General features: G+C 57.8%; 1 protein-coding gene across 6 annotated transcripts; it reads left to right on the top strand.

The window, feature by feature from the left end:
• The first annotated feature begins 1,270 nt into the window (after positions 1 to 1,270).
• OSBPL7 (oxysterol binding protein like 7) lies at positions 1,271 to 13,459 on the top strand. Of its 6 annotated transcripts, XM_061174997.1 has the most exons (25): positions 1,271 to 1,278; positions 2,262 to 2,309; positions 2,565 to 2,719; positions 2,826 to 2,951; positions 3,125 to 3,178; positions 3,485 to 3,529; positions 3,790 to 3,903; positions 4,259 to 4,369; positions 4,465 to 4,582; positions 5,260 to 5,363; positions 5,717 to 5,809; positions 5,894 to 6,026; positions 6,115 to 6,209; positions 6,392 to 6,487; positions 7,167 to 7,304; positions 7,900 to 7,993; positions 8,699 to 8,931; positions 9,077 to 9,214; positions 10,069 to 10,132; positions 10,233 to 10,311; positions 11,351 to 11,495; positions 11,594 to 11,738; positions 11,825 to 11,951; positions 12,162 to 12,284; positions 12,452 to 13,459. In XM_061174997.1, the coding sequence occupies exons 2-25, from the start codon at positions 2,306 to 2,308 to the stop codon at positions 12,558 to 12,560; spliced, it is 2,643 nt and encodes an 880-aa protein (XP_061030980.1). In that variant the 5' UTR covers positions 1,271 to 1,278; positions 2,262 to 2,305; the 3' UTR covers positions 12,561 to 13,459. The 6 variants fall into 6 exon arrangements, 5 of the variants coding, with proteins under 5 accessions (XP_061030980.1, XP_061030982.1, XP_061030983.1 ...); XR_009698219.1 differs by lacking the exon at positions 12,452 to 13,459 and having other exon boundaries at positions 11,869 to 11,951; positions 12,162 to 12,250; XM_061174999.1 differs by lacking the exon at positions 6,392 to 6,487.
• The last annotated feature ends 6,075 nt before the right edge of the window (positions 13,460 to 19,534 follow it).

The following is a 19,534-nucleotide window of genomic DNA, read 5'->3' as shown; positions in this document are numbered from 1 at the left end:
ACTTTCCACAGTGCCCAGCTCTGTGCCATTCGCCCAGGGATGCTCAATCAATAGGAATTGAATTAAAAGGCCCCTGAGGCTCCTGGATGCCAGAGCTGGTCTGGCCAGTGCTGCCCAGTGCTCTTCCTGACTCCCAGAACCCTGCCAGGTGCTAACAACGCCCTCCTGGGGTGGCAGGGACAGTGCTGAGGTTCTGAATGGAACAGAGAGCAGGCATCTCCTGAGAGATGTGTAAGCCAAGGCCCATGGGACAGCTGGTTGGGGAAGTGGCCTATGTCATATTGGGAATCAACGAAGAACCTCGAATTGCATCCTTCGCCTGCTGGCGTTGCCTGAAGCCACAGCATTAAACCCATTTCTTTCCAGAAAGTGGCTGCACCGAACTTAAACCTGTCAGTCCAGTTCACATTCATTTGAATGAATTCTAGACCTTTCTCAAGAGCTAATTTTTAATTAGAATTGAGCAGCTGGACACAGTACTCCAGCAGAAGGGCAACAGTATTCAGAAAGGGAGGCCGAGGATACCAGAGTCGGCTCCAGCTAGCCTTTTAACAGCCAGGTGGTTACTGCCCCAGACTTGCTCCCGATCCAAAGACTTGGTAGGCTGGGGGGTGGGGGGTGTCTTACCACATAGGTGCTTCCGGCCCCCATGGGTCCTGACCTGGTGGGGCATCACCCCCAATGACAGCCTCACTGTGGCCCTCTCGAACTTTGCCCTGCTGACTGCCTTTGGCACTGTCAGTTGTGGTTCCCTAGGGGCATCCTTCCCTTCCCGTCAACCTGAAAGCTTTGCTGGCTCCAAATTCCACAATCTATTTTCAGATGTAAAACGAGAGGCAGGGGTTAATAAGGAAATGGCCTTGGGTACTAATTGGGGTCAAGGCCATGCTAGGGTGAGTAAATTCTTTACCAGCACTAGCTTGGGGCCAGCAGCTCCCTAGTCCTCTGTGATCTATCTGGAACTGTGCCCAATGGGGACTCTGCCCCCACTCCCAAGCTTTCTGGGCGCTGGGGAGTCGGCTCAGCCCTGAGTCCTCCGGGGAGCAGGGGGGCAGAGCTGAGCGGCTGCCCGGAGTTTGGCTGGAGGAGGGGCCGGGGGAGGGGGAGGTGAGGAGATCCGGCTAGAGGGGAGGCTCCGACGTCTCCTTCCTTCCTGGTTCCTGCTGCAGCTGCCGCCACTGCTCAGCTCCGTGAGCAGGGAGCTGGCGGCCCGGAGACAGTGACTCAGAGGCGGAGCGGTGCGCGGGCCAGGGAGCACTGGTGTCCATGGACCCTGGGGTAAGGGGGCCGCGCTGGCATCAGCTGACATTCCCCAAGAAGGGGACATTCACCTGAAGCTGGTGGGTCTGCTCTTCCAGAGATGAGGGCGGGAATGGAGGTGGAAAGGGGGCACCCACCTGGCTCACCTCGACCTGCACCCTCTACTAACAGAGCCTCCCCTCCACCCGCAAGCAGTGAGGGGCCAGGATCCCACGGGGCCAGGAAAAGGGCACAGAGACACCCAAACACTGGAAGAGTTTGTTAACTTTCAATGGCTGAATGTAGGCGTTTCCCCCCAGGTCAGCCTCTGGTAGCATGGGGCCCTCTGCCCTGACCTCCTGGCCACCCACACCCCACCACGTCCCTGTCCCCTCCTGGCCTCAGCTCCACCGGAAGATCTGGGCTGCTTCCCCAGCCTCAGGCCAACCTTGCCCCTCCAGTCCCCTCCCCCGTCTCACACACACAGAGTCTCATGCATTATTGATCTCCCCGTGGAGCCAGGATGGCCAGGGCTGGTGCCAAGGGCGCCTGTGGGCACTGCTGCGGGACGTGTGCGGTCCTCGGCATGTGTCTCCAATGGCCCGTCCCCTGCTCTCTCCAGGTGGATGGCACTTCTCAGGAGCCCCAGGGACGGGGATGAAAGAAAGGAGGCTTGGGGGATGGGGGGACAGAGGGTCCGAAGTGGGCATCCTAGGGGGGCGATTGATGGGAGGCACAGGGGAAAATACAGGCTGTCTCAGGCCTCAGTTTCCTCAGGCAGAAAAATGGGAGCCCAGGAACTAGAGGATATGGAGGCCAATTGGTGGGGAGCTGGGGTCAAGAGGTTGGGGGGCTCTGTAAAGGGATGATGGCAGAGGAGTCTCCATGCCTTGGCGCTGGGGTCAGGGATCCTGGCGGAAGAGGAGCTGGGTTGAGATCTCACTTGTCCAGTCTCTGGATCCCTCTGTCCTATTTTGGAGCCTCTTCCTTCACTCCCCTGCCTCACCTCTGATTACCCACAGGGAATCCTCCAGAGAAAGCACCGAGTGTTTCCTGGAGCTGGGGAATGTGTGAGTGCCTAAGGTGGGACAGGGCTGACTTTTCGAGGTTTTCTTTTGGCACCGGCCTGCCTGCTGCGCGCTCCACCTCTCTGGGCAGTGGGCACGGAGACCTGCCCAGAGTGGGGTGGGGACAGGCTTGGGAGAGGTGTGGCAGGTGAGCGGAAGATGTGCTCGGGGGCTCTCATCCCAGAGGGTGCAAGAGGGGCTGGAGGTGGGGAAGGTGATAGCCAAGTCTGTGCTAACAGGGTCTCTCTCTGCTTCAAGGGCCCCCTCTGGACAAGGTGACATCTTTCCCCTTCCACTCTTCTCTACGTCCTCAGCAGGGAGTGGCCACTCCCTTCCCCATGGACTTCCAAGAGCGGGACCCTCCCTCCCTGGCTGAGAGCACACAGTCCGCAAAGCCCAGCAGTGCCCAGCAGGTCTGAGGGTGGGGAGCAGGCAGTGGGTGCGCCGAGCTTGGCCCACAGGGGAAAGGCAGAGGTGGTCGCCTCACCTGCCGCTCCCCAACTCTGTCCTGGACTGCAGGCCTCCGAGCTGTGGGAGGTAGTGGAGGAGCCTCGGGGCCGGCTGGGGGCAGAGGGTATCATGCCCGAGAGGCAGGAAGGCCACCTGCTCAAGAAGAGGAAGTGGCCTCTGAAGGGCTGGCACAAGGTAAGGAGGCAGGGCCAAGGGAGGGGCCAGATGGGGGTCCGGACAGGGATGTGTGGGGTTGCCGGGCGGTACAGGGTGTTTGTGTGTCAGAAGAAACTTCTGTATGGTTGCTCTCTCCCCACGTCCTTTCCTCTCTGCCCCCCGGGTCCTGTCCCTTCTGGGCAACGTCACAGAGATACTTTGTGCTCGAGGATGGGATCCTTCACTATGCAACGACTCGGCAAGATGTGAGTCAGGGCCTCGGCTGGGGGATGAGGGAGGAGTTTGGCCCCAGAGTGCCCTGGGCGGGCAGGGGGCTTCTGGAATCCCCCAGAGCAGGGTCTGAATCCCAGGTACACCAATTATTGGGTGTGGGGTCTTGGGCAGGTTACTTCCCTGGGCCTCAGCTCCTCACCTCTAAGGTACAGAGAGTGCAGTCACCCATTTATAGAGTCTTTGTCTTGGTGAGGGCTCTCAGGACAGTGCCGGGCATAAAATAAGTACCCAAGACATGGGAGCTTTATCATCCTCGCCCTTGTCCTCTGCTCTTGCAGGAACAAGGAACTAAAGGCCTAGACACCCAGGCTCTCTCCAAGAAGGTGCTCCTTTCTCAGCCTCGCAGATTCCTGAGGGTGGGAAAAGTTTTCCTCACTCTGTGACTGCCTAGAGCTCAGATTGTGACTTGGCATAGCGGGGTGTCCTGTGCGCAGGAGGGCGACTGACAAGTCCTGCTGATACTGTGACTTGGGCATGAGGGTGAACCTGCTGCCTGGCCCTTGAGCCTAGCGTGACCTCAGGAATGGTGGCCCTGGTGGCCTAAAACCAGTCCCCCTTTCCCCCTCCGATCTCTCCACCCCAGATCACCAAGGGGAAGCTCCATGGCTCCATTGATGTCCGACTGTCGGTCATGTCCATCAACAAAAAGGCCCAGCGCATTGACCTTGACACTGAAGACAACATCTACCACCTCAAGGTGATATCCCTGGGAGCCAGGTGGTGGCTTGGCCCCCAGCCTGTCAGAGGCACTGGGGCACGCAGGAGAGAGGGACAGGGGTCGAGGGTCTGTCTGAGTTTGACCAGAAGGGAGTTCCCACCATGTACAATAGCCAATGGCAAACTGGCCCTGTTGGTTGTTATATGAACAGGAACAGAGCTGAAGGCTTGGACACCTGCAGAAGCTGTTCCTGCCTCCCCACAAGGGACCTTTGCACAAGCTGTGTGCTATAGGGAGAGACCCTGCCTGCCTGCGGACCAGAGCCCCAACTTCTTGCCCCTAGAAAGCAATCCTTCCTTTCATGCATCCCTCCCCTTCTCCATCACCTCTGCAGATCAAATCCCAGGACCTGTTCCAGAGCTGGGTGGCTCAGCTGCGTGCCCACCGCCTGGCCCAGCACCTGGATGTGCCCCGAAGCCTGCTGCCCAGCACCACTCACAGGAAGGTAAGATGGGCCCTGGGGCAGGAACAGGTGATGTGGGGATTCAGGATGAGACTCAGGGAGGCAGGCACCTTCCTGACCCTTGACTCACCCCACAGGTTCCTGGTGCCCAGCTTCCGGCAGCGGGTAGTGCCTCGGCTCTGCCAGGGGTTGGACCTCGGGAGAAGGTGTCCTCCTGGCTGAGGGACAGTGATGGGTTAGACCGCTGCTCTCATGGTGAGGGGCCCCTGGCACTGCGCCTCCGTGGGGAGGGCCCATGCTATTGCATCTAGGTGGCATCAGCAGTCACAAGGAGGAGAAAATGTTACCTCCATCCCTGCCTCTGGGAGCCCCAGTCTGATGGGGGAGACAGCCTCCGCCTCTAGGCTGATCAGGTCTCCTAGGGCCCTGCCCTGGGGAGCCTCAGGCTTACAGAGAATGGTGGGGCTCGTGCTCTAGGCACATAGACAGACCCGGACACTGGGCCAGGACTCGTGAAAAAGAAGATCCAGAATGCCAACGCAGGGAGGGGTCCTGAGGAGTAGTGCCAGGGAAGGGGTGTGCACTAGAACCGGATTCCTGGAGTTGCAGCCTGCGATGCTGGCCTGGGAGAGGGAAATGCAAACCAAGGGGGGAGAGCAAGAGTGGGGGCCCCCTGACCTGTGTGGAGGCGGCCGAGGTAAGGTGTGGTCTGGGGACAGAGTGCAGATTGGGGTGCGGGCACTCCCGTGAGGCCAGACCAAAGGGTGGGAGCTGGGAACCGCTTTGGACTCGTGAGTAGGGGAGGGGAGCCAGTGTCGGGATTTCCGTGGCTGCCGGTGAAGTCTTTGCAGGAGGAAGGGAAGCTAAGGGACAGACTCTGGGGGGCCTGGCCAGTGTTGGGAGAGGGACTTCCTCATTCATCCTTCCCACAGAGCTCTCTGAGTGTCAGGGGAAGCTCCAGGAACTCCACAGACTCCTCCAGAGCCTGGAGTCCCTGCCCCGGATCCCCTCAGCCCCTGTTATCCCCACACACCAGGTAAGGTCCAGGGGAGGAGGCAGGGGCCCGCCCAGGGCTCTCTCCGCTCTTGCTGTCTTCATCTCCGTCACTTCCCCAGACAGGTCCCCAGTCCCCCTTATATGCTGCGGTTTCCTGGAGAGCCACCATCTCCCCGTTGCCCTTCCCCACCGTGTCCAGACCGCCTCAGGGCTGTCTTTCTGCCCCTTTGGAGCGACCCCTTCCTCCTGTGCCCAGGCGGCTGCCAGGCTATCGGTCTTCTGCCTCCGGGATGCTGGTGTCTCTGCGTCCTCCTTCATGACCGTCTACCTCTCTCCCGGCTTTGGTGGTCTTCCCCACCCTGAGACTGAAACTCCCTCACCTCGACTTGCCAGGCCTCGGTGACGACCGAGAGACCCAAGAAGGGGAAGCGGACCAGCCGCATATGGTGCACACAGAGCTTTGCCAAGGACGACACCATCGGGCGGGTGAGGTGGGGTGTGGACCCCGAGATGCTGGATGGGAGGCTCTGAAGGAGGCTGCGCCCTTCAACCCCTCCCCTTCGCCTACAGGTGGGTCGTCTCCACGGCTCTGTTCCCAACCTGTCTCGCTACCTGGAGTCCCGGGACCCCTCGGGCCCCCGCGGGCTGCCACCCCCAGACTATGCCCACCTGCAGCGCAGTTTCTGGGCCCTGGCTCAGAAGGGTGAGTGCGTGCCCTGGGGGTGGCTGGGAGCAGGCGGGGAGAGGGAAAGGGAGAGGAAGGGAGTCTGATGGCCGGCCTGCCCCCACAGTGCACAGCTCGCTCAGCAGTGTCCTGGCCGCCCTCACCACTGAACGGGACCGACTGAGGGACCTGCACCAGGGATCGGAGCCATCCAGGCTGGGGGTGAGGCTGGGGGCAGGGTGGCCAGTGGGAGGAGCGGGCCGGAGCCCGAGGACTGCAGGCCTGGGCGTGGTCGCGGACCTGGGCCGGGAAGGGAGGTTGGAGGAGGCAGGCTGTGCCTGGCAGGCTGGGGAGGGCTTCACCCGCCCTGTCCCGGCACCTGTGCCCTCACCCTCTCCCTGCAGGTCTCTGAGGCCGCAGCCGGCCCGAGGCGCCTCCACTCGCTGTCCGTGTCCTCCGACACCACTGCAGACTCCTTCAGCTCCCTCAACCCCGAGGAGGTGGGAGCCGGGGTGGGCTGTGGGGACCATTCCTCTGGGCCTTCTCTCTCAGCAGAAGTGAAGGCGTGGTTGGCTTTCAGACCTGAAACTCCAGCCCCTTTCACGGAACACGGGCAGCAGCCACATCTGGGTCATTTCTTAACAGCGTGCAGAGAGCTTGTACTTTTAAGTCAGAGTCCCGTGAGGCAGTGATTCTTACCCTCAAGTTCACAGATGAGGAAACTGAGACTCAAAGAATCTAATTGATGGGCCCAGGCTCCCGTACTACACGGGTTTGAATCTGGCTCCACTGTATGCTGGCTGCATGACCCAGAGCCTCAGTGTCCTAATCTGCAAAGTGGGGGTAATAATTGCACCTACCTGGTAGGGTGAGTGTTGGGATTGATGGAGTTGATACACGCAAAGGGCTTGGAGCCGAGCTCAGAGTCAGTGCCCAGGCAGTGTAAGCAGTTATTATGGAACCCGTGTCTCCTCACTTCCAGGCCGGGATCTTTCCACCAGGCCTTCGTACCCCACTACGCTCGGTCCCCTCCGCATCTTCTCCTGCTCAGCAGGTCTCAGACTCAGATAGTAAAAGTCCCCAGTCACACTTCCCTCACAAGGGAGCTGTCAGGCCAGGGGAGCCCTGCCTGACTCTCCCGGCTGGGCCTTGGGCCTGACACCTGTCCCGCTCCCACAGCAAGAAGCTCTGTACATGAAGGGGCGAGAGCTGACCCCTCAGCTGTCCCAGAGCAGCGTCCTTTCCCTTGCTGATTCCCACACAGAGTTCTTTGATGCCTGTGAGGTTCTCCTCTCTGCCAGCTCTTCTGAGAATGAGGTGAGGGAGCGGGGAAGCTGGTAGTGAGAGAGGAGGGACCCTGGGAATAGAGGGGTGGGGTCCCGGGAGACTGGAATCTGTAGATTCCCAAGTCCTTTCTAACCACCTCGGCCACTATCTCTGGGAACATGTCCAGATCTGCTGGGTTTGTGTGGCCCTGCTTAGAAATCTCTGCTGGGGACCCTTCTTCCAGTTTGATGTGCTCCATCCCCATGGGTTCTACTGAAACTGCTGCCTCAGCTGCACCCCGTCATCTTTCTGTGACCTCGTTTCAGCCTTAGCACTCCCTTGACGCTCACCCTCCTGACCCTGAATCCCAGTGATCCCCAGCTTCCCTTTCCTTAGTGTCCCGCCAAGTCCCTGAGCTGTCTCCCTGCTAGTCGTAAGGCCAGGCCCTCTCCCTCCCAAGGTGGCAGGGCACACCATGATGCCAGGCCTCCCAGGGCAGTGTCTTAGGGCTCAGACCCTCCCAAATATATTCTCTTCCCCTTCCCACCAAAGGGCTAGCTGGGCAGATTCTTGCCAGGCCCTGGGCACTGTCCAGCTGCCTGGGGGAGGCCTAGTCTGCCCAGCCTGTCATCTGTCCCTGGCCCAGGGCTCAGAGGAGGAGGAGTCATGCACCAGTGAAGTCACCACCAGCCTGTCCGAGGAGGTGCTGGACCTCAGGGGAGCTGAGCGCTGTCAGAAAGGTGCCAGCCAGACGGGCGGGAGGGAGGGCTGGAGGTGGGCACAGCAACGGGGTTTGTCCAGGCCCAGGCCCCTTGGGAAGTAGTCCCTTGTAGTACTGGTGGGCTAATGGCTTCGGGTGCTGACTCCAGGGGTGACCCTGGGGGTGAGTACGGCTAAGCTGTGACCGTGTTCCAGGGGCGGCTCTGGGGGTGGGGCAGGCTCAGCCTGGGGCTAGCCTCCACTCTGGGCTTCTGAGAAGGCTTGCATGGGCCTGATAGGCAGAAGGGCCCGCTTTTTAGCAGTGTGGCTTTGTACGTGTCATTTTACTTCTTGGAGCCTGTTTCCTCATCTATAAAATGGGCTGAATAATTTTGACATTGGTTTCTGTGCTTAAGAAACGGAGCAGAAGCCAAGGGTGAGACTCAAGAAGGGCTTCTGGGGTGCAGGGTTTCCGTTTCCAACAGTGGGAACTGTCCTCTGGTTCTTAACCGTGATGCTCACCTAAACCCCCAGGAGCTCATCAAGAATTAACCACTCCCCACCCCCCCATCCCCCCCCCAAAAAAAAAGAATTAGCCCCCAGCCGCCTGCCCCATAGTGAGTCGAGCCTGGGGCCTGGGAGCGAGCAGACCTAGGAGCACCTCAGGAGCTCGGGAGGCCATGGGCCTGGATGCGAGGTGCCCAGGGCAGAGTGACAGGCGGGTTGGCCCCGGGATTGTGTTCCAGGAGGAGCTGTGGGACCACCCCGCCGCCAATGCCTACCTGCGGCCAGTGGGCCCGGGGCCGACGTGAGCCTGTGGAACATCCTGCGGAACAACATCGGCAAGGACCTGTCCAAGGTGTCGATGCCCGTGCAGCTCAATGAGCCACTCAACACCCTGCAGCGGCTCTGCGAGGAGCTGGAGTACAGCAGCCTTCTGGACGAGGCCAGCCATACCACCGACCCCTGCGAGCGCATGGTGGGTCCGCCCTGACCCCGCCCAGGCTGCCGCCTCCGCCCAGGATCCGGTCTACCGGGCCGACCCCAGGCCCCCATCCTGGCTCATGGTGGGGTGGTGGCGGGGTGGCATCTCCTCTGATCCCCCGGCGCCCTGCCCCCTGCAGGTGTACATCGCAGCCTTCGCAGTGTCAGCCTACTCCTCCACGTACCACCGGGCGGGCTGCAAGCCCTTCAACCCTGTCCTGGGGGAGACCTACGAGTGCGAGCGGCCTGACCGAGGTTTCCGCTTCATCAGTGAGCAGGTGAGGCCCTGGAAGAAGTGGGCTGGTCGGGGCAGCCATGTGGCCAAGGCCGGGGAACACCCAGGCTTCAAGGGGCCAGGGCGTGGGTGAGAACACCCGACAGACAGTCGGGCAGTCAGGGGAGGAGCTCCCCGCTGCGTGGGGAGATGGACTTCAAACCAGGAGTTACTGTACCATGTTCTAGAGCTGGGATTGTGGAAGCTCATAGGAGGTTATTCAGCTCTATTGGTTGGTTGGGTTTTAAAGCCTGAAGGCCACGGGGAGTCATGGGAGAGTTTTAAGCAGTAGAGTGACAGGCTTAGAATTGCACTTTATAGAGAACCCTCAGGCAGTGATGGGCGCCAGGTGATGGGGAGAGGCAAGGAGGGCAGGCTGTGGGATCCTTGAGTTCTAGGTTCCAGATGGGGAGCTGTTCTAATGAGGGCAAGGCCGAGTTTTTCCAAGGGTGTGTTGTGGAGATTGCAGGGTGATGATCAGCTTTGGGGGAGAAGATGACTAAGGAAGAGGGTCCTCATGGGAGGGCTGGCTTTCAGGCAGGGCATGGGTGGAGGCCCCACCGGTCACTGCTAGAGGACTTGGGCAGGGTCTCTGGAGGGCACCATGCACAGGGTCGGCGAGGAGGGCCCTAGAGGGGAGGGAGGGAGAAGGGAGAACATAGGGGCCTCGTGGGAAAGGAGAGCGTGAAGGAATTTGGGTGGTGGCCAAGGACACCTAGACAAGAGACCTGGAACTAACTGGTCTTCTGGTTCCCAGGGGAACTGGGGATGGGGGTGAGGGATGTTGGGGGCCTGGAGTCAGGAGCAGACCCCAGGGTCCTCAGGAGCAACCTCTAGAGAACTTCCTTGCTCATCAAGGTCTCCCACCACCCCCCCATCTCGGCGTGCCATGCGGAGTCTGAGAACTTCATATTCTGGCAAGGTAAAGGATGGGGCTGGGGGTGAAGGGCAGATGGGGGAGGGGCTGGAACACTCTCTGGTCTTATCTCTGCAGTCGCTCTCCCTCCCCCACCCAACTCCAGACATGAAGTGGAAGAACAAGTTCTGGGGCAAATCCCTGGAGATTGTGCCTGTGGGGATGGTCAATGTGAGCCTGCCCAGGTGAGTGTAGGCAGCCAGGCCCAGCCTACAGGCCATCCTCCCCGGCTAGGATGGGGAGGTGGGAGGGACAGGAGAGAGAGGCCTGGTCTGAAGCTGCTCAGGGTGGGGCAGTGTCTGTACATTTATACCTGTGTTAACAGCAGTTGTCAATAAAGAAAGGTGAAAAGTCTTAGAGCTGGAAGGGCTCATCAAGGCCATCTGATCAAGTGGCTTTCACACTTTTTGACCACAACTCACTGTAAGGAATGCATTTGAGACTTCAAGTCAGTGCACAGTAACCCATTCCCACACACACACACACACACACACACACGCACACACACACATGCACCCACCCACACACACACACACCCCCCACCCACCCACACGCGCGCGCACACGTGCACACACGCACACACACACACACATGCACCCACACCCACCCCCCCCCGACACACACACACAGAAACCTAAGGTGATTCTAAAGTGATTTCAGGACTGCTCACAAACCACATTTGAAGCACCCTCATCTAGCCATGTTATAGGTGAGGAACTGCAGCCAGAGGCCAGTGCAGGGGTGGGGAAGACCCTGGACTTCAGGGTCAGAAGTCCTGGGTGGGAGTCTTGGTTCTGCTACTTAATAGTTAGACAAGCGGCAAAAAGACTTGACGCCTCAGAGCCTTGAGTCTGCTCGTCTATAAAATAAGAGTAATAAGTAATATTCGACAGAAGTGGGGAGTAAACAGGCTGATATATGTGAACAGACATATATATATCCCAAGGACATGGACCCCGTCTATGTTTTTACCCCTGTGACTTAGGCACTCAGGAGCTTTCTAAACAAATGGAGACGTGTTAGTTGAATACTTTCTGTGAAGGCTGCTTTGCTTCATAAATATGTTGTCCTTCATGGAAGGACCATGAGCTGGAACCAGGACCCCAGGGTTCCTTTCCCAGACCCGCATGACCTGCTCTGATGAGACAGGCGTTCCCCGGCTCCGGGTGGCGCTTGTTCCCCAGGGCCGGCCAGCTGCCCCCCGCCATGCTCTGTCTCTCTCAGGTTTGGGGACCACTTTGAGTGGAACAAGGTGACGTCCTGCATTCACAACATCCTGAGTGGCCAGCGCTGGATTGAGCACTACGGAGAGGTGCTCATCCGGAACACGCAGGACAGCTCCTGCCACTGCAAGATCACCTTCTGCAAGGTGGGTGGCCTCCCTGCCCCACCTGTCCGTCCCAGCAGCTCGCCCCAGGGAAGGGGAGGGGACACCTCCCTAAGCCCTCTGTCCCACCCCCACCCCAGGCCAAGTACTGGAGCTCCAACGTCCATGAGGTGCAGGGTGCCGTGTTCAGCCGGAGCGGCCGCGTCCTCCACCGACTCTTCGGGAAGTGGCCCGAGGGGCTGTACCGGGGACCCCCGCCGGGCGGTCAGTGCATCTGGAAGCCCAGTAAGTGGGGTGCTTGGGGCGGGCTGGGCAGAGGTGAGGGCAGCTGTGCTCAGTCCACCTGCCCCAGCCCCCTGCCTTCCCCCTAGACTCAATGCCCCCAAACTATGAGCGAAACTTCGGCTTCACTCAGTTTGCTTTGGAGCTGAATGAGCTGACGGCAGAGCTGAAGCGGTCCCTGCCTTCCACAGACACGCGGCTCCGGCCAGACCAGAGGTCAGTGCCAAGCGGGTGCCACTCCGGAAGCTCCGGGCTCCTCCCTCCCCACGTGGGTTTCCACACAGACCTGGGACTATGTCCTTCCTTCCTTGAGTTGCCTCAGGGAGATGGGACCTGTTTGAGGGCAGAACTGGGCAGGCGCAGCGGCCTTGGATTTGGGGGCCTCTGAGGGTGGGCAGTTCCGCTGACTGCAGTCTGGATGCTCAGGTACCTGGAGGAGGGGAACATACAGGCCGCCGAGGCCCAGAAGAGAAGGATCGAGCAGCTTCAGCGAGACAGGCGCAAAGTGATGGAGGAGAACAACATCGTCCACCAGGCTCGCTTCTTCAGGTGCCTCTACCCCCCTCTCCAGGTCTCTCTGCAACCCAGGCCGCCCTCCTCCTCCCCACTAGCCCCTTCCTGCTTTGAGTGGGGCCGGCAGTGTAAGGCAGCATCTCGGGACCCCGGCCTCAGTGCTGGATGTTCACCCCTCTTCTTCCATGGCCCCCTTCCCCCAGGCGGCAGACAGACAGCAGCGGGAAGGAGTGGTGGGTGACTAACAACACATACTGGCGGCTGCGGGCCGAGCCCGGCTACGGGAACCTGGACGGGGCCGTGCTCTGGTAGCCCAGGTCCCAGGGGCAGGAGGTCCCGGTCCCCCCCTCCTGCCCCCACCCCCCCACGGACACATGGGCGAGGCCAGGCTCTCCCACTCACTGCCCTGGAGGCCAAAGGGGAAGCCCTGGCTCTGGCCCTCTCCCCTCTGCCGGCCAGAGGGGCTGCATCTCAGCCCATCACCCACCCCTTATTTGGGGTGGGAAGCAGGAATCGTGCTTCCCCAGTCTTGTTGCCCCAGACAACCAGCATGTAAGACCCTCCTTGCTCTGTCACCCCCCCTTCCTTACCCCCTGGGGTACTTGGGGGAGACTCCAGGCCCTCCAGGATCTGTTCCCCATTTCAGTGCCTTCCTAGGACACAGGGGACCCCTCGACGTTCCCCAGGATTCCTATGCCCAGGACTCTGGCCCCAGCTGTGAGGTTGGAGTGAGTGAAGGAGAGGGGACGGCCTTTTCTCCCACCCCTGTCCCTCCCATGCCCCATCTCCAGCATCTTCTCCCCATGCCCTGGCCCAGAGGGGCTCCCTTTGCTTGGCCCTGGCAATTTCTCCTATCTTCCTGGATCCCCTTCTCCCAAACTGCAAAACGCCTGCAGCTGCCAGCTCCTTCGTCCCTGGTCCTCAAGTGGTTTCCTTCAGTCTCAGCTCAGTGGATCCCCCAGAGCAGACAGGGCAGGAAGGGCGCCTGGCCTCTGACCCACCCGGAGCGAGCGAGCACTCATGAGAGTGTTGGTTTGTGTAGAAGAGTGTGTGCGTGTGCCTGTGTACTGCTTGCGGGCAAGCAGGATTCCTCATGTAGGCCGGATGTCCCCTGCCGGGGGTCCGCCACCATTGCTGCTCATTTTACCAGTCTGCCTCTGATTAAGGTGAATTGCTATGACATTCCAAACTCCAGTAAAGACTGTCCCAAACTTTGGCCTGTGACCATTCATTGAAAAACACGTGCGCTCAAGCCCAGTGAAGGCCCATAACTCCCCACTCACCTGGGCTAAAGACCCAATGTCATCTCTCTCCCTTAATCCTCACCTCCTGTCAATTCTGCCTCAGTGTCTCTCTGGCCCCTCCTGTCAATTCTACCTCAGTGTCTCTCTGGCTCCTTCTCGTGATTGCACCTAGCTTAGGCTGGGCCCTTATCAACTTTCGCCTGGACTATTGCAGTATCCTTGGAGCCTCCAGTCACTTCCATTCTAATGCTGGCTTTCAGGGTGATATTTTAAAAGAGAAATATGGCACCTCGTGCCTGCTTCAAATACATTCATTGCTTCTGAGCGCCTCAGTGGAAAACCCAAACTCCTTAACCAGGCAGAAAACTGTATGGTCCCTGTCCCCCTCTGGCACAGAAGCTGCCCTCACCCCCAGCATCCTCAGTCAGGTCTGTGCTCACCCTCTCACCCCCTCAGTGACTTTCCAAGGGAAGGGGGGAGGGGGGAGGGACGAGAAGGGATGGGAGAACAGGGCGAGCTGCCTTTCTCCCCCTCCCGCACCGCCTCGGCTGAGTTCAGGTCCCAGCTCTGTTATTCCAAAGCTGTTCTGATCTTGGTCAAGTGCCTTACCTTTCTGTTCAGGGACTCCGTGGTCCTTCATTTGGCCTCTTTTGTGTCTTAGAGGAGAATGTATGTCCAGGCTCCTGATTTCATTAGTTGTCTCCTAGCCCCTCAGCCCACCGCATTGCACACACAGGCCCTGCTCTGGTTTGAGGAATGTCCCAAGCGCTGGTCATGCTTTCTCAGGGGGCAGCAAGAACAGAGGGAACCCCTGAGCTACAGCAGCCCTTCCAATCCTAGTCTTTTTCTTCTTCCCTCTCCTCCAGCCCACCCCCACCCCTGCCCCTGGGGTGGGTGGGGGGGGGGGTCCACATTTCCACAGTTTATTTACAGAAGGTGCTAAAAGGAACACACTTGTCCTGACACCATGCACCAGAAATAACCTCAACCCATTCCAGAAAAAAGCCAAAGCCTGCACACATTCAGGGTCTTTTTTAAAACAAGGAACACTGTCTTCCTCCCCCACCCTTTCTACCCAGAGCTACACACAGCCTGACTGACCAGCCTGTGTTCAACTTCCACATATTTTAAGAACTAGAGTTTCAAATAGAACAAATTCCAAAGTTATTTTTGTAGTGGAGACAGGAGACTAGCAACTCCTCTGCCCACAGGAGCCAAGCCGTCTGTGGCTATCGCCGTCGAGACCAGTATCCTCTCCCCTCCCCCGGCGAAGGTGGTCAGGTTGGTTTTGCTCTGGCTGGGGCATTCCCTGCTGGAGGACTGTTGTCTCTCAGAAGCCCTCCCCATCCATCCAGGGTTTGGTGGATCGTTGCTGACAGGGCACTAAGGCCAGGCTGAGGGGAGCCTGGATTTCTGACTGCAGGCCGTGTTCTGTGGACAGAGTGTGAAGGGGCAAAAGCAGCTGTGGGTACAGAGGGTGGTGGCCACCTCCTGGGCACCAGGAAGACAGTTGGGGGTGTAGCTCAAGTCTGGTCTGAGAAAGAAATGCTGGGCCTCCTTCTCAAGCCCCTCTCAGTCTAGTCTGAGGGCTCACAGCAGGACTGCCCACCGTAGGGCTTTGGGGCAGCCCAGCCCAGGCACAGACCCCTGGCTTTGTTGGGAGGCTATGGCGGGCCTGGGCCGAGGGGAGGATATGGGCTCAACGGCCCACATCTTGACTCGGCTTGGGAAAGAGGCAAGGTGGGACACACCAGTTTGTAAAGCGGGGCACCTGCTTTCCCAGATGAGCAAAGGTCAGAGCTTGAACAGCAGGGGAAAACCTGGGCCCGAGGATGGTGGCAGAGGGTGAGGGGGGCAGGCGAGAGTTGGCAGTCCTGACCTCACCTGCCGTGGACCCTCCAACCCCAAATCGCTCCACCTAGAGACAGATTAAAATCGCCCCACCTAGAGACAGATTAAAATCGCCTTTTAAAACTTAGTTACCCTCAGCCATAAAAAGGAATGAAATTGGGTCATTTGTAGAGACGTGGATGGATCTAGAGACTGTCATACAGAGTGAAGTAAGTCAGAAAGAGAAAAACAAATATCGTATATTAACGCATGTATGTGGAACCTAGAAAAATGGTACAGATGAACCGGTTTGCAGGGCAGAAATAGAGACACAGATGTAGAGAACAAACATATGGACACCAAGGGGGGAAAGCGGCGGGAGGCGGGGGTGATGAATTGGGAGAATGGGATTGACATATATACACTAATATGTATAAAATGGATAACTAATAAGAACCAGCTGTAAATAAAATAAAATTCAAAAAGAAAAAAGAAAAAACAAAAAAACCCCAGAACTTAGTTACGGAGGGAATTCCCTGGCGGTCCAGTGGTTAGGACTCAGTGCTTTCACTGATGGGGCCCAGGTTTGATCCCTGGTGGGGTAAATAAGATCCTGCAAGCCACGTGGCATGGCCAAAAAAAAAAAAATTAGCTACTGAATGGCTGATGGGGATGCCTGCGTAGCAAGGGGCAAAAAAGGCCAGAAAAAAAGACCAGAACACTTATAACCTGCACCCCCCAAATTCCCTGGATCTTCTGAATAAAGGGTGGTTTGGGGTGCATGCATGTGTGTTTGTAGTGACTCGCAGAGAGGAGGGAGTGCTGAACCAGGCCAGGAGCCAGTGTCAAAGGTAAACATAGTCGGACATTAGCTGAAGTGGTGAAAACAGATTTTATTCAGTGACTACTGACAGGAGGGGAAAGAGCTGAGCTCCGTTCCGATCTGTGCAGAGGAGACTGGGCGGTTAAGGGGAGAATGAAGGAGTGGGGAAGGGCAGCAGGGCCTCAAGCAGCTCAGAGAAGAGAAAATTACAAAGGGTCGGCAGTGTAAGTGCGATGAGGCCAGGGTGCCCGCTAGCAGCAATCATCCTAGGATTGTGTCCTCTGAGAGAGACTGGGAGACAGGACCTCTACCCTTCCTGATGACTGCATTTCAAGTAGTGGTTTTCAGGTCCTTGAGAAAAACACTCTTGTTGTAGAAGGAGGAGGGACAGAGGAAGGAGTCACAATTACAAGCCCTTTTTAGTAAATGCTCTAAGAAAGGGAAGTCAGGGCCCTGCGTCAGGTGTTGGCTAGAACAAGCAGTGAATTCTGCTGGCAGTGTTGAGCTTTCTCAGGCAGGCATCTGAGGGGACTGGGGTCATCCTAGGGACACAGGCTGCTGGAAGCTGTGCTAGAGTTTGGTCATCTCCTAGTGCAGGGGTTTGGGCGGAGTCATTATGTGCTGATTTGCAGCTCTCAGGGGACACCTCACTTCCTCTCCTGGAGGACAGGGTCCGGATCTGATCCCCCGAAGCCGGAGGCACCCACCTCCCTGCTCCCCAGTGGCATGCAGCCCAGGTGGCTGTGAGTGGGGTTTTCCCACTGGCTCTGCTACAGGGAGGAGGAAAGCAGCATCGGGGCAGTGGTGGGGATAACCTCAGGGTCTGACCAATGCCTGCTCAGGATGCAAAGGTGTTGATGCCTGACTTCAAGTCCGCTGGTTTCGGTCTGTCCCCAAAAGGCCCTACTATTCCCCTTCTTCACAGGCACCTTAAAGATCCCTGGTCACATTGCCTGGGATCCTCTTTAGGGAAAGCTCAGGGGGCCCCTTGTGGCTGGTCATTAGCTTAACGATGCCCTCTTCCTGGAAAGGACCCACTGCACAAGTGACTTCCCCCTTCAGAGACCCTCTGGTTCCAGCATGGGCAGAAAAAGAGGTGGGGCTTAGTGCTCTCCCCCTGGGACCTGTCTCTGTGCCCCTTAGGTGGTCAGGGAGGGCAGCAGAGACTTCAGAGGGACCCTCACAGGCTGCTCTGCGCTAAGTCTTGCTCGTCTATTCCTGGTACAGACTCTTTTTTTTTTTTTTTAGAATTTTCCCGAATATGGACTCAGAATAGATTGCAGGCAGGATCAGATTATATTTTTATTTATTTATTTGTTTATTTTTGGCTGTGTTGGGTCTTCGTTGCTGTGCGCGGGCTTTCTCTGGTTGCGGCGAGCGGGGGCTACTCTTCGTTGCGGTGCACGGGCTTCTCATTGAGGTGGCTTCTCTTGTTGCGGAGCACAGGCTCTAGGCACGCGGGCTTCAGTAGTTGTGGCACGTGGGCTCAGTAGTTGTGGCTCGCGGGCTCTAGAGCGCAGGCTCAGTAGTTGCTCCACAGCAATCTTCCCGGGCCAGGGCTTGAACCCATGTCCCCTGCATTGGCAGGCGGATTCTTAACCACTGCGCCACCAGGAAAGCCCCTGGTACAGACTCTTAACCCGGCCACATGGCCTGAAGAGTTCAGGGACTGATCCACCCTGATTCTTGCCTCATCCTCTCCTCACCTGCCCCCATGCAGAGAGGGGTCACTGAGAGCTCTTGAGATCCCCAACACAACAGAGTCAGCTCAGCATGGGGCTCTGGGGCAGGGTGCCCCCAGGGGCTGCGGGAGCTTGGCCCTAGGAGTTGGGGTTAATGAGACTACCCATGTCTCATTAACATATGTCATCACACGGTACAAAATCCTCAGGTTGCTGGAAGATGCTTCCAGACCCTAAAGTATTTGGAAGGGTGGTTTCCTATGGGTAAGTCCAAAGTGTTGGCACTATGCCCCATGATGCCAGGGCACTGGGGATGCTGGGCCTTGCTGGTTCCTAATATGAGAGGCCTCTCAGAATGATGGGTGGGCTGGACTATGGGGAGGCTGTAGGTGGAAGAAGAAATTGGAAGGGTCTGGACAGGAGCCAGAAGGAGAGAGAATGGGGAGGAGAGTTGGCTTCAGAGTCCCTGTATGCAGGATGGAGGTAGTGAGATTCGTCAAGTATCCTCAAGAGGGCGCCTGGGTCTCCTGAAAGGACCCATTCAGGCACATCCTGAACCCACCTGGTGAGTGTCTGGCTGCATCCACTGTCTGCTCAGAGTATCAGGCCCCCAAGAATCTTCAGTGGCTGGCTCCCAGCTCAGCAGTGACAAATGAGAGCACAGACACCATTTATCAGCAGTGCATCCAACCACTGTTCACCTTTACTCTTCAGAGAACACTCACTGGGCCAGGAAACCCCCTTTTCTGGGAGACCCAGGTGTCCCAACCACTCCCAGAAATGGCCCAGGTTGTCTGGGGGAGGCACTCTGCTGGTGCCTCCTCACTGTCAGGTAACAGTGCCCCCAGGGGCTGTTTCAAGCCCTTCCACCACACAGAGCCCCTGTGAGAGAACTTTCCGCTAAGTTTCCACTAGGTTTCTACTAACACCTCTCCTGCTTCTGTAGCCCCCGGACCCATCACACACTGGGTCAGGAAACTCTGAATTAGTCTTCTACCCTAACTTTGAACTTCCAAAGAGAAAGGCAGGTAGAATGTAGAGTAAGAAGAGGGCCATCCTTAAGTCCAGACAAGAGGTGCCCCTGTCAGGGCCCTCAGCTTTGAAAGGTCTGGTTCTGGCTTTCCTCTGACAGCTCCCCTCCCACAGGGCTGCAGATCTGTGGGGGGGACGGAATTCCTGACCAATTGGCTTCTAGACCACAGGGCAGGTATCTTTTCCAGGCACACCCTGTCAAGGGTTAACTGCCCACCAGTGTGAGCAGTCCCACCCATGACAGAAATGAGGATCTGCTGTTGGCCTAGTGCCAGGTCTCCCTACACCGGCGAGGAACTTGGAGGAGTCTGGAAATTCTAAATTCAAACCTGACCTTTCAGGTCATAATGAAGTTATATTTTGTCAAGTTTGGAAAATAGACCATATTTGTTAGCTTGGTTTATAATCTTTAAGTGTTTAACACATGATATATAGACCTGCATTTGTACTCCTGTTCTGGGCCCGGGAAGACTCCCTGTGTTGTGTTTTTCAAGGGTGTATGCATGTGTGGGAAGGTGTGGGGTGTGAGGGGCATCCGTGTGCCCTCCTGGGAAGGATGAGATTGGGGATGCGAAGGGAGCTAGGTCAGTGCCAGTTTAGCAGAGAAGTCTTGGCTGCTGTGGGAAGCCATCTCGCCTAGGACCCCTGGAGAGAGCTAGAGAGTGGGCGATAGGG

The sequence above is a fragment of the Eubalaena glacialis genome, chromosome 19 (assembly GCF_028564815.1).
Source record: "Eubalaena glacialis isolate mEubGla1 chromosome 19, mEubGla1.1.hap2.+ XY, whole genome shotgun sequence".
Taxonomy (NCBI): domain Eukaryota; kingdom Metazoa; phylum Chordata; class Mammalia; order Artiodactyla; family Balaenidae; genus Eubalaena; species Eubalaena glacialis.
The sequence above is the reverse complement of the archived record's forward strand: the minus strand, read 5'-3'. Positions and strand labels throughout refer to the sequence as shown.

Bases quoted from the DNA above. Each gene is read 5' to 3' on its own strand.
- OSBPL7 (XM_061174997.1), top strand. The intron at 3,904-4,258 runs GTGATATCCCTG...TCACCTCTGCAG, and splicing joins ACAACATCTACCACCTCAAG to ATCAAATCCCAGGACCTGTT. The intron at 6,027-6,114 runs GTGAGTGCGTGC...CTGCCCCCACAG, and splicing joins CTGGGCCCTGGCTCAGAAGG to TGCACAGCTCGCTCAGCAGT.